Raw genomic sequence first — 14,567 nt, forward strand, 5'->3', positions numbered from 1 at the left:
TTGGACACAGTAGTTTTCAAGAAAAAAAACTATTCAGGAAATGCTCTTCATTGTTTTAGAGGCTATCGCTCAGACTGCAACAGGAAAAACTAAAGTTGACTCTAAGGTTTTGCACTTCCTGTTATATTTGAATACAGGAAGCCAGGAGTGGTTAATTTTTCCGCTTACCACTATTCTCCTGTGTCCTTAAAAACTTTTCTCCTCCTTTTTAGTTGAACATTTAAGACGTGTTCTTGGGGTTCCATCTACAATATCAGGCCGCCTTGTCGTGAAGATTTCAAATATTGAAATTAATAAGTTGCATTTTTCTAGTCTGTTTTACTGTATTTTCGATGCTAGATTGCGACCTTTTGTTTTTCTCTCTTTCTCCTTTCCCCAGTGCTCGCATAGATACCGGTTAACGGAAGTCAAACCTTTATACTAACACAGGGTCAGTCCTCGTGTCTCTGAAAGATGTGGCTATCACTTGCACTGAGTTGTTTTTCCTGCAATCGTGCAACCAAGGCGGGCAAAGAAACACTTTTATTTGATAGCAAACTGCAAATTAATATTCATAAAACCCCATCAGACATCACGCTAGTATTTAATGTAGGGTCACATACTTTACATAGGAACCGTATTATTCATGGCAATTTTCAGTCGTTTCTGTAGATGTTGATATCATTTGTTAACAAGGCTAATTTACAATAGAATAGTCTTAAGGATATAAAGCTGAGTTTGCACAGACTTAAAATATCCTGAAGCTCAATTAAATTCTCCCACGTATCCGTGTAAATTTTATACTATCACTGTTGTTTCACTGTCTAGCAATTTGATAACAATTTCTAGTTTTCAAATTAAGAATTCTTCTCAAAATGACCTTAAGTATAATGCTTAATTAAGGAAAAAAGGAGGAAATTTTCTTTCTTCCATACTGAATTCTACAAGCATTTTCTAATATATCAGATAATAAGATCTAAAACCATCGACTTAGATTAAGTTGCTTAGATTAAATCAAAATTTACAAAGCTTATCTACATGTGATGAAATATCGTCGTGTTTGACTGAATCCCATGTTGAAATTACATGCACAGGAAACCAAACAATTTAGTCCAAGCGAGGTGCTTGGGGGAGGAGGAATATCTCCTTAATAACTGTAGTTTAATTTCTGAAGTCCGGTGACTTTCACAGTTCGGAAGACCGCTAGATTTTAAAGTTTCAGGAAGTAGGACAAGAGTGTGCCCGCTTGAGTGATCTTACTGACCCATTGCATTAATTTAGCATACGTAGTTGTTTTCTCGCTTTAAGATCATGCAAGAAATCTTCCTAAGTTTCCTTTTCTTTAAAGAGATAAGTGGGACGAATATATTTTTCTAGAATAACAATTGTAACACAATTATTTTTTGATACAGCTGACCTTACAGAAAATGCTTTTGATCAAATCTTGAATCGTGGAAAACTTTTTAGGTATGAAAGTTTAACTTCTAAAGAAGCATTTGAACATTAACATTTAAAGAAGAAAATGTAAGTTTGCTGTAAATTTAGGCTTTCAAAGCGTTATTTTTCTCTTGGGTGGAACTTAATTAGTTCTTATTATTTAGTGAGTCGCAATCTGCTCTGTTAAGACAATAAAATTATTCAGAATGTAATAGAAATTTTATTTGTATTTATTGTATCAGAATATAACAGCTATAAATAAAATCGTTTATAGATATAAACTTTAAATATATGAAATAAGAATTTAGCAAAAGTAACGATAATTTTAATTTCATTTAAAAGTATTTAAATTAAAATCATAATTAAAAATTATAATTTGAATTTAATTAGTATGAAAGGAAATTGAAATAAAAAGATTATACTTGAATTAAAATTCTGATTAAATGTACTATTAAAAATTGGAATTTACTATTATGGTGTTTCCTTTTCTATTCATATCACATCAAATCATGGAGCGAAAACGATTTAGAAATTTTGACAGAATTTCACGAAGAGCAACCGATATCAGTTGCAATCAAAATACACCAAGGTTTCTACAAATCCAAAGTCATTCTAAAATTCAATCTTGCCTAAATGTAAAAAGTATATTTACTAAAGTCTTTCAAAATAATAGGGAAGCGCTGTAAAGGTATTGCATTCAGTGTAGCAGATATTAACAAAGTTAACAAGCTTCTGATAAGACAGTTGCCACTGGAAGGACATATAGACAGCATAAAAGAGTAGGTTGTTAATTTCAAATAAAATCATCAGAATATGGAATATATGTCTCGTCAAAAAATTACTTGCAATAAAATTCTCAAAAGAGGCTGATTCCTTACTTTAAAGCAGTTTAAAATAGTACGAACTGCATATTCTACTTTTTAATTATCTTTGCTAGGTTACTCTAAGTTAGTAATTATCATGTATGATTATTTATAATAAGAAAGAAAGGCATCACAGTGATAACAATATGTTTACAAAATCCCCTTGAAAAAATAATTAAGAAAAGCAAATTATTGCAAATCTGTAGTAATTATCATTAAAACAATTTTTCTATTATATAAATAAACATCTCACAATCAACAATGTGACACTTAATAGCCACACATCATTCTTCGTCTCTCAACATTTATCTAAACATTCAACATTCTGTTTAACATTGTCTGCTAAAGAACTCTCATCTTATGCTTCTAGCTTAGTAGATAAGTTATTTTGTCATTCTAGCTTAATTGAAATATGTTTTGATAACTCTTACATTATCTTTAAGTGTCATAATACACTGCATTGAAACTTAGAAAAACATGCATTACCATGTCTGCAAGTTTTGTTGCAGAGCCTTTTAGATTTCTTCGATATCAGGAAACTGAAAAAATCGCAGTGCTCTCCCTGAAATCCGAAATTCGGGCATCCGGATTACGTGTCGGTCATGCTATCCGGTTAAACCACGAAGGCACGCTATACCTTGTAGTATTTATTTAAAAAATTTGTTTGCAAGCGAATCTTGTGCAACAAAAAATAAACTCACTTTCCATACGTATAAAATCCTGTGATCTTTCAGAATTTAAACGGCTCCTCAGAAGAAACAATTTAAATTGCAGAATATAAAGTGTAACATAAAAGTACTAAAATCTTAAATTATTGAACTTGAAAGAGAATAAATGCACAGAGCAAAAATATCGGAATTGATTTCAGCTGCAAATCACCAATTTTATCAGGCGTAATAAAAAAGTAGATATATTTGCTCCTTATATAAAAACAAACGTTTCTACCATGAAAAGAAACGTAATATTAAAGGTAATTAGTTAAAACACAGTTGAAAGGGAATTGTTTTAACATCAAAACAATGTATACTAACATATAACAGGTATTTCCAAGAATTTGAGTTTTTAATTTTCGGATTACACTAATTTATCTTGAAATGTTGCTCACAAAGCTCAGCCAGGTTTTATTTCTGACGGCTTTTTATTTCAAACCAATTTTCTGAGCTCGTAAAGTAATATTTTCTTTATTTGGTTCTTTGATTTAAAAGATTTTGAGTGTAAAAAATACTTTTACTTTGAAATTTTAAAACTTCTCATCGAATTGTTTCCAAAGCAAGGAACAGTTAGAAAAGGGCGTAGTCACTTAGCAGATACCCATCGATTGCTTTGCCATATTGTATTAACTTATCAGCCAAACAAATGAGTTGTTTCTGTGGAATATTAACTATTAGATGTATATGTAAATAAGTTTTGTAATTAATAAACGTTTCCGTAAATTAACAATTTTTCAGGAAGGCAATTTCAAAAACTTGTTTTGTGGCTAATCACGAGAAGGCTTTTTTTTTCCTAGTGGGGGGAAAAGGGAAGAGAGTCTAAGCTAAACTAGCTTGTATTAGTAGTACACAAGGGAAAAATCCCTACAACGCATAAGCAACCAGCCCGTTTGCTAAAAAGTATTTTCATTTGCATTTTCATGCGCCATTTATATTAGAGATTGGCTTAGCGAAGCCTTTAACTTGATTAACTTAAAAGCTTGTGTCGTTTAACCAACTTGAGATGTGTTTGCATCTACTGAATGGTAGCACTAATTAAAATGATTTCTGATTTTATAGAATGAACATAGGCTATCAAATTTCCCGCTCTTCTGTTAAGAAATGTTTTGAGTGGTGTCTGTCGAGATGTGAGTGAAACAACTTTCCTTCCCTTAATTTATTATCCTGTATCAAGTCAGATTCCAACTGGTATCATTCTGACATAAGGACAAAATGTGCTACTACTGAAGAATGACAGTTCCACTAAACTAGTCACACTTAGTACGACTTTCAAAAGCAAACAAGAATGCAATGAAATATAAAGCTTAATTCATTAAAAAAATGTTTAAAATAAAACTCAGACATGAATTCTCTTTTTTCTTAAATCTCATAAATTTATTGAGTGACTAATTTTTTCTGCATTGTAGATTTTTATATGAAACGCTCAGGAGAAAAAGTTTGTTGCTTTATCAATTCTATTGAAAAGCTAAGATCTAATCATTTTAAATTTACCAAAGTATATTACGCGATTTTTTTCTTCAATTTAACTTAAAGTTGTTCCCTTCTGTTTCAGAAATTGAGTTGAAAAATCGAATTCAATGTAAACATTTTTCGAAATTTTATCTCTTATTAAGCACTCAGTTACTCTAAATCCGTTTTTTACTATAAATTTTACTTTTCCAATGCAGGCTGCAAAAGTACATAATATAAATATGTGCCGAATATCTGTTTTTCTTCCTTTGTACCAATAAAAATATATTGTTAAAACAAACAACATTCTGACCTAAATTTTTACACACTCAAAAAGAATCTTAACTCAATTACCGATATCAAAGAATTTTCCTCCCTAAATACCTAGGCTGGGATAAACCAGTTTTGGATCCTTAGTTTAGACCTTCTCTTTTGGAAAAGAATATGCTGCCTGCAAAATTTAAAGCTAATATAATTTATATTTTACAACTACCGCTAAGAATCTCATATATTCATTGTTACAATTATAAAATGAGGTTGTGTTTGAATAGAATGTGTGTTTCATGGTGTAGATGAAAAACCTCCACATTTTACTTTCTGTTAATCTAAATCTGAGAAATATGTAGAAAATTCAAATGAGTTTTAAAATTTCCCCCTCCCCAAAGGAGTTTTAAGGCTCATTTAATTTTTAAGAAGTTTAAATTTTTGTTCTTTGGAAAAAGACTTTCTTAATCACTAACATGTGTTTTCTCATACCCCGTACATTTAATGATCAAGATGCAAAGGAATTATTTTTGTGAGTAGTATCCGAACTAAATATTGTAAAAGAGATGGCTTTTAAAGTTTACGTTGCTTACGTCTTCAGCTGAACCACAAAACTCAGTATGTATCTGCGATATAAATACTTCAACTCCAGCAGAGAGATATGTTCGAATACCTATAGTGCGCAGGTTATATCATGAGAAGGGAAATAAACTATGTTGTATGCTTTTTTAACAAAATATCTGTTACAAACTTTACAAAAAGAAAACACGAAATAAACCTACAAAACCAAAAATATTAGTAAAAGAATAAACTATGCATCTCTGGAATGCAAATATCAACAAAGAAGGTTAATTAAAGCGTATGCATCACCAATTATAGTTTATTTGCTTATGATTTAAAATTACATTTAAAATTATCTTTCTATCGAGGATCGAAAATATCCGTGATTATTTTAAATCCAGACTGGAATGCTACGAAAGATAATTTTAATACGGTAACGAGGTCTGAATCCTTATCTTACTTCTCATAATATTTAGATAAACCATATATTTCTGAAAATAAGTAAAATTGCGTTCTTTTTCAAACGTATCTTGGAACAGGAAACACACTCTTTTTAAGAACTTGACATTTAATTACAGTGATACAATAATCGAAAACTAAGAGAATTCAACACTGCTCAGAAATATCTTAGTGTAATATTTCATAACAGTCAAATATTTCATGAAATATTTTAATCGAATTCATAAAAGGACAAAACTGAATAAAGAACTGTATTTCGAATTAACTCAAAATCCAAATGTGTTACTTCCGAATGTGTCCAGCCATATATTTAAACACATACATGTAAAGAAAAATCTACACACACGTAGTTATAGACGATATGTGGTTATGCACAAAGCTTATTTTTTGCTTATTAAATACACCAAAGCATACGAGGGTTGTCTAAACAGAGCGGTCTAAGCGCCTAAGAAGAAGACGTTCTTTCTGAAATGACTCATATCCATATTAAGCATATTCACATGGAGGAAAGAACGAAAACATCCATGCAAACAGCCCGCCCCCGGTCGAGGTAGTTGAGCTCAGCTGTCTTCGCCCATATTTAAGAATATTGCCTAAATTATTAACTAATCCTTATTTTTATTTTCTACACGCTTGCAAATAAAATGTATGTTATGGATGCTGGTTAAAATAACCAAATGGTGATGTACTGTTATGTCTGTGCCTTTAAACCAGATTCCAGTTCTTTACATAGTAATTTTTCAGTTGTTGAACAACTGCAACCATTTTGTTGTTTAGTAATTTTGAAATTGTGGCGAGTTTCTTATACTGTGAAATTTGTTCGTCAAGAGCCGCTGTTTAAAACAGATATCGCCTTTGTTTGCTTTGTTCATATCTTTAGATAAATCACATACAATAGGGATAGGGACAAGCAAAATTAAACGATAGTGCGTGCCCATATGGCTTAAAGGCCAAGACAAATTTTCCATCTGTATCAGAAGTATTAAACAAAGATTTCATTTGAATAATTTTTCAGTCCAGAATAATTTCGAGATTTCTTCTCAGAAAGTATTATAATCACATTTAAACATCTAGCTATTAAAAAGCCTTGTTTTTTAATATTACTTCGTAAATTTCAACTTTTACTTCTTTTAACCTACACAACTATGAATTTTAAATGAGAGTCATGGCAAGCATTTTGTAGTTAATTTCTACCAAAAAACTTTTACTTCGTGTATTGCTTCCCTTTTTTCTACTAATTTTGTCGCTCGTAAATCGAGAGGGGAAAATTATGCGAATAATTTATTCCGAAGGAACACGGCTACAATAATAAATGAAAAGTGGTCATGGATAAACCACAGTTAACTAACACAATATTATTTCTTTAAAGGAAGCCTACATTCCAATAACAGTGCATAGTAATATTAACATCACAATATCTAGTAAAGAAATCTTCATTTTTGCTTCCTTGTAACTTGAATCTTGCCCCTCCTTTTTGTTGTGTTTGATACACTTCAGGCCTCAAATCATCCATAAATAATTAGAGGATAAATGTGCATCTAACTTAGCGAAATCGTAGATTGAGTAAGTAAAACATTGCTAGTAATGTGAAGCCAATCACTACGTGAACAAACCCATTTTAAAATTTAAAAGGAGCTCGTTTTCTGAAAGCACTGAGGAAGGCTAAAATTTCGCTAATAATATTTATTTTTTAATTTTCAGAACCTGTATCTAAAAAGGTAGGGGAAACGTGCGCAAGGAAATACGGTATATATAAGCACACAAAAGACACCCATTGAAAAGGAGTTTGCGTGGAAATTTCTATCTGAATCAAATAATGATAATTGAATCAAATAATGATAATGATAATGAATAATAATGAATCAAATAATGATAATTGATATTTTTTTTTAAAATTTTCCTCCAACTCAGAATTTTTAGCTATTTTTACTTGATACCATTTACCATTATGAGCAAAACGAAGTTAATGATGTATCAGTCATTAGATTTAAATAAATAAATAGAAGCTAGCCTTAAATTATTCTTGGTTGCATTCTCCTTCCTTATTGAATATGAGCGGATAATTTGAAAACTAACACTTTTAGTCTCTGATAGTTATGATATCTTAACCAGTGAATCAGAATCTGCTTAAAAAAAGCATAGTATGTTAAAACTGAGGGATTTCACTGCAGAAATTCAGAAAATGAATAATACTTCTGTGTGACTAAAATTGCATGTCAGCTAGCTAAAGATGGATGCGAAGGTAATTGGTATTTGAGATACAGATGTCCAAAAAAAAAATTATACTATCAGCTATTCCTTTTTCACTTTATTTCTGAACTTTCAACACATTTTCTGAAAAATTGTGTAACAACTCTGGATTATTTATAAATATTAATTCATTCTCCCCTAATGTCTTTTAAGCGAAGAATTAATTCTACTCTACACATTTGAGGAATGATACAAAATCATCTTCTTTCAAATGGTATGAACACATTGAAAATCGGATATTTATAACTCTGTGTTTCTTCAGACTCTAAATTTGAATTAAAAAACATTTTTCAGTTCAAACTAGATTACAAAATTCTGAATAAATTATGATCAAAATTATCATTGATCCTGTTTAAACCATTTTACGTATCTAATTAATCATCGCAACGAATTATAAACAAATGCTTTGCTAGTCTGAAAAACTAAATAACTGAAGTTGACAGTAGTGTTTTGAGAATAACGTATACAAAAGGCATCAATACAATCCCTATCATGTTTGCCTTATTATGTTATATCTTTTTATAATTACATTTTCTCAGAAAACTAAAGTTACATCTGTATAGAAATGTTTCCCACTTGCAAAAGATTTTATCAATTGACAACTGGTTGAAATGAAGCAAGGAAAACAATGGAATAGGCTAAAGAAAATACTGAACTGTCTGCTAATTGCTTTTTATGCTGTGTGCGTAATATACATAAAATTTTCATTTCGTTTAATGACTTACAAAAGTTACACTTCCCATTTGAAATTTAAATAAAACTTTTGTTATTTCAGTACTTCTGTACTTTTATCTGAAATGTATCTTCAAAGCCTTGGAATAGTAAGAAAACGTATCTCTTCCTCTTACTCATCTATTACATTGTTGTCAATTCAACTCCTCGGTGTAAGGCAGTATTAAACAATTATTTTACTGTTTCTCAATAACTACAGTACAAAGCTTTGCATTCACTACTTATAACTTTATGGCTAACAGTTATTTAATAATTATTATCTATATCTAAATAAAATATAAAGTTCTTAATTATCTTCCTTGCCTCTTTCTCAAGAAAAAAGAAGTATCCTTGTTGAATATTCGTAATTTTGTAGAGGTCATAAAAAATGCGTTAAGTTCTGTATTCGTAATATTACGCATGCATAGTTTTTTTTTATTTTTTTATTTTTTTTTTTTTTATGTATACCTTAACTCCTGGAAAAGGAACCAGTTACCATGCTTTAAAAAATAAAGTACCAGTTATTTAATTTCTCATTAAATTATAAAATTATTTGAAATATAATAAATTTATACAATTTATTTGGAAATTTTACTGCACTTATAGTTTTAAAAACATAGTCTTTGTTTTTTTCCTTTTAAGCTAGAATAATATTATTAATGATATAATTTACTTATCCAAAAGTTTAATTATAGTCGATATTAATATTTTTATCATTACAGTTTATGCTTAAGCTTAAAAATTATATACTATTAACTTGTTTTTTTTTAATTGTCTTTTTAATTAACTATTTGTGGAAGTTTATTCTTCTGAAATGCTCTATGGATTGATGACTAATAATTTAATTCGAGTTAGTGAATATCAGATAGCTTGCAGTGCCTTTTATTTTCCAAGATTAAAAGAGTGAAAATATTACTGTTAAATTAATAATAAATTCGCAACACCTATGAACTTTCAGACAGGAAACATCGAAAAAACCTTCGTGAGCTTTTGATATGGTATCACACCTCGTTCGGATAAGAAATGTTAAAATATTTTCAATGGGAATGTAATAAACAGTTGCATTTTCCTTCTCTTTCTCACTTTACAATTGGGCAATTTAGAAAAAGACTTGCGCGAAATTCTGTTTTCCAAAGGATGATTCCTACAGCAATCGGGCATAAATATTCCAATATTTATGCCCGATTTTATTTCAAACTCTGCATTCATTTCTCCGAAAATTCAATCTAGTTAACAGGTAAAAAATTAGTCACAGAAATGTATTGATCGCGTAGGAAAGAAGAGTCGAATGAATGGCTTAAGTAACTTAGCTTTTTTATCATTTCTTTACTTGGCATTAACATAGCATTTCTTTCGCTCTGGTTTTTTAAAGCATTCCAATATTTATTGTTTAAGAGGTAATAAAGACATTCTCCGCAACTACAATCTATTATGCACCCTTCTGATATATAAATTCCCTTTTGAGAGTTATTGAGGCCATGATAAGTCTGCGGACTGCAGCGGGTCATTCAGTTCTATTATTTACGATTTCTTAGTATTTCTGTGGTGCTGTTAAAGTGAAAAACTGAAGCCTGCGACTATCATGTTATGCAGATTGCTGATTTAGTTATTGTTTTAAGCCTTCTACATTCTATTTTACAGCTCTTAAATTTTAATATGTTGAAGTTTCTTCTCATTGCCGAAATTGGTCTTTAATGAACGCTTATTCATTTACAAAAATTGATTAATATACTTATTTTATATCCTGAAATTCCTTACCGGTATAACCTGGTGATTCAGTATTGCAGATGATATTGTGTATTTTAAACTGACATGTTCTGAAGGCATAAATATTGTGATATTACTCTCTATTTTATTTTTTTTTAAATCAAAAGAAAAAGGTTTCATAAACTTCGAATTTTAGAACATACTTAATAAAACTCAAATCTTCCCTAAAACTACGATTAAAAAGACCTAGATAAAATATCTGTGAGCTCATGAGAAATGTATTCAGAAATAAATCTGAAGGCTAGAAAATTCCTGTTTGTTGCTGCTGTTTATAAATCTAATTTAAAAATTATAAACTTAATAATACATGCTAATTAAATTTATTATAATCATATCTCTTAGAGATAGATTAATGTAGATTTAATTTCATAGTATTGGCGCTTTTCATGTAGTTACGTCATTACTAGTTTTTGAACACCAAGAATTTTAGATATTTAGAAATTTCAAGATGGATCTCTCTTGTTTTGCGCAATTTGTGCTCCTAGATTCTATATCAACAAAATTTCAATTAAAGTAAGGTGAAAAAATTGTATTAAAGTTCTCCAAACATTCCATAGAAATCTAGTTCACTTTTCGCAATTTTTTATTATGTCTCAACAATTCGTAATAATTTTCTATCCTGTCTATCCGTTATTTTAATTAACTAGTTATTTTATGTTCCGAAACTGTTTTCCTTTTCCGTTTCCCTCCCAGAATGCAAATTTTAGCTCAAGCTTATTTAAGAGAAGGTTTGATATTTCTTTAGTCAGATTGTGTTGCGCCTGTTGAAGGCCACGTTGCTAATTGATATTCTACGATAGCATTCCTGTCTACGGTGTTGCTTTAAATCTTCCCAAACAGAGCTGTCACGCAAGTTTAGGTTACAGCCAACTTGTGCATTAAATCGTTCTGCGTAGCCTCTGGCTAAATAAGATTTAGATTTAATTTAATTTAAAATTAATACTGCCATACATAAATACTGCCTGGTTTGTAAGCACAAAGAGTGCCTTCTATTCAGCTATTTGAGTTCTTAAATAAAAGGGTCTTTTACACCCTTCATACGTTTCTGTTTGCTTTCTGTACATTAGCGGTAATTCGCTTAGATCTACTTAGAGTTTTGACTTAGTGTATGTTACCAAAACGCGTGAGACTCTACATATCAGTAAATAATCATCATTTGACTTGTATATAATACGATTTCTCTGGTTGTATTATATATCATTTCCAGTAGTTATCAACAAGAATAACACTCGTTTCACCTAATCATGAACAAGGATACTATTTAGTCTTTCTAACACTTAACTTCCAACATGTTAAGTAGCTTCATTCTGTTATAGTTGAGTATACTATAATTCTGTTGTAGTTGAGTATACCATAATTCTGTTATAGTTGAGTATACAACAATTATGTTACAGTTGAGTATACCAAATCACGATTTTAAAATTTAACTTCATTGGAAAAGCCTCTTTCTTTCCAACAGCTAAATTTATGAGAGAAAAGTTAAATCATAAGCAATTCAAAAAAGCACGTCTCATCAAATATCTTAATTTTATTTAATTTTTGTGATTATTATTCTTATATTTAAATCTTCTGTGAAATTAAAATCAAATTTCACCGAATTTGAACACGTATCTGTTTTTCAAAGAATTTTCACTGAATATTTACAGGAAAAAAGGAAAAAGAAACTAGCAGTATAGAGGAGGTAATCTGAATTTCTATAATTTAAAGCAATGCAATTTGCAGTTTTAGAAAATGAGTATATTTGGAAAAATAAACTATTGCTTATTTTTAATAAAATTGTGTATTTAATAAAAGAACAAAATTTTATATTTAATAAAAGAACATTCAGACTCCTAACAAAATTAAGTACTACATCATATTACAAAACTAACATCGGAATCTTCTAAAATAAAAATGTAAGTCTTCTTTAACTCCGAAAAAAAATGTATTATAACCAGATGCGAAGCACTTCATGAAAAAGAAGATTACGAAAAATGAGGAAACGCCCAAAGAAAACGTTATCTAAATTTGAGAGCACCTAGTAAAACAATTTAGAAGAAATTCTTTAAAAGGAATATTCCTTTCAGCTTTCCTGTTCCTTTTCAATTGAAGCCGGTATACTGTGGGCCCTACGAATCACCGAGCGGAACAACTCCAAGTTCTCCGCATGCTTCTGTTTTCTGAGACAGGTTTTCTGGAGCAGTTATCGACCTTCATTCGTATCAGATTCGAGTTCCGTAGGAAAATTCATTATGGCTCAATGATAACCACTGTTACTTTTGTTGAGGAATTATCAGCACTGCGAACTCGATTTTGCGCACCCAAAATTACAACTATCAATTTGCGCTAATTAACATTTTAAATATATGCAATCTATCATGGGTATTTTGTCAGTTTAAATGTAACTTTTGAATTAAAAGAATCAAATGCAGATTTTAGTTTGTGAAAGGGAAGCTAAGTATGAAACAAAAATGCACTTTCCTTGCATTATATTTGTTACTACCCGTAGGAGTGTTTCATACTATGAAGATAATTGTCTTAATCTGTTATTGCTAAATTTCAGAGCTGAAATTAATTTTCTAAACACTAGTTTAAGGAAATCAATTTCATTTACGTCCCAACCTATTTATGGTAATTTTATCTATATAATAACATAAGCATAAAATTTCTCTAGTCCAAAATTATAATAACCATTAGTAATTTATATTACCATTATTTTGCCTAATTATATGTTTGTAAAAGCATGTATAAATCCCTAACCTCTAACTGAGGAATGATTACTGTAATCAGCTATAATTTCCCAACAATACTACTTTACATTCTCAAAGCACAACATATCCTTCAAAAGCAATTTTATAAGGTACTAACATCAGCTGGCACTACGTATTTAAAAGTTCTGAAGCTGGCATAATCAATGTAAGATTAAATTTTAAAATATCATTTACTGAAGCCAAAACATTTTCTAACATGTAATTTTATTCCAGTATCGTGGCATTTCAGATGTTTTCAATAATATCCAACAATTTCGAAAATATTATCAATAACAATTTATTACTCAGTTTATTACTGTAATCACTTTATTCCTAGAATGAGAATTATTTTATATTATATTTTTTCTCACAATAAATTTCCGATATCTCTATTTATTTCTATTGTTAACAAACAATTAATAATATATTCAAATTATTTAAATTAAAAAAAATTCGTACAATAACACACAGATTGTATAATCACTTGCTAAAAAACTTCAGGCTAAGTTCAGATTAAAGTTGCTAAATTCAGATTTTAAAAAATCACTTAATAGGCATCTGGATGACTAGCCGATGCGTTTAAAAAATTGTAAAATATTATTGTTATTTATGCACTGTACCCACAGAAAAGGAAAAGACCACAATGTGAGACTACAGTCATCGGAAAAAGTGTTCTGGAATGATCCAGAAACTAATTCTAAATGTTTTAATGTTTATTCCTTTATTTATTTTTGAAAGGAACTTCTTTCTAAATGCTTATCTCGAATGAATTACCCCTTACTTTTGTCTTCATTAATCTTGAGGAGGAAAAAACTCAAACTTACCGTTCGAGACGAAGAAGGCAAGGAGTAGTCCGATCCACAACATCCTGGATCCGAGTAAGGAGTGAGTGTCCTAGTGACGTACGTGGCCCCTTTTAAACCAGCTCAAACCAAGCTCGTTTTTTCACTCTTTCACAGGTGGCTGCTTTCTGGAATCTCATTGGATAAGAGTTTTGAATTTTTTTCATTGAGCAGCGTTTTTCCTTAGTTACTTGGGATGCATTTCTGCAAGACCACGAAAATAACAAACATATTTTGCCATCCCATAGACTTTTATATTCATTCTGTTGAAATTATGCTGTGAAGCATCAATCAGAGGACTTGGATATTATGCTATGGATATAAGTTGCAGAGAAACAATTGATTTCTTCTGTCGGGTTACATATAATATATATATATATAACTTGCATCAATGCATTTGATTTCTTCTAATTTCACATTATATATACAAGTTAAAACAAAGCATTTGATTTCGTCTTAAAGCCTGGACGTTCCCGTTTAAGCTTTCTGTAACTGTCTTTTATAATTGCAATATTTTTTCTTAATCTTTTAATTAGAGTATTATCT

General features: G+C 30.1%; 1 protein-coding gene across 1 annotated transcript in view; it reads right to left on the reverse strand.

Moving 5' to 3' along the window:
- LOC118198400 (chitin deacetylase 1-like) overlaps nt 1-14,152 on the reverse strand; it is a 34,520-nt gene extending 20,368 nt beyond the window's left edge. The window contains exon 1 of the mRNA XM_035370064.1: nt 14,004-14,152. Coding sequence (XP_035225955.1) covers nt 14,004-14,046 — 43 coding nt within the window. The 5' untranslated portion in view covers nt 14,047-14,152. The remainder of the gene's footprint in view (nt 1-14,003) is intronic.
- Between the last annotated feature and the right edge of the window lie 415 nt (nt 14,153-14,567).

This window comes from Stegodyphus dumicola, chromosome X2, assembly GCF_044657685.1.
Source record: "Stegodyphus dumicola isolate Sdum_Otavi_A_Nest chromosome X2, ASM4465768v1".
In the NCBI taxonomy this organism is placed as follows: domain Eukaryota; kingdom Metazoa; phylum Arthropoda; class Arachnida; order Araneae; family Eresidae; genus Stegodyphus; species Stegodyphus dumicola.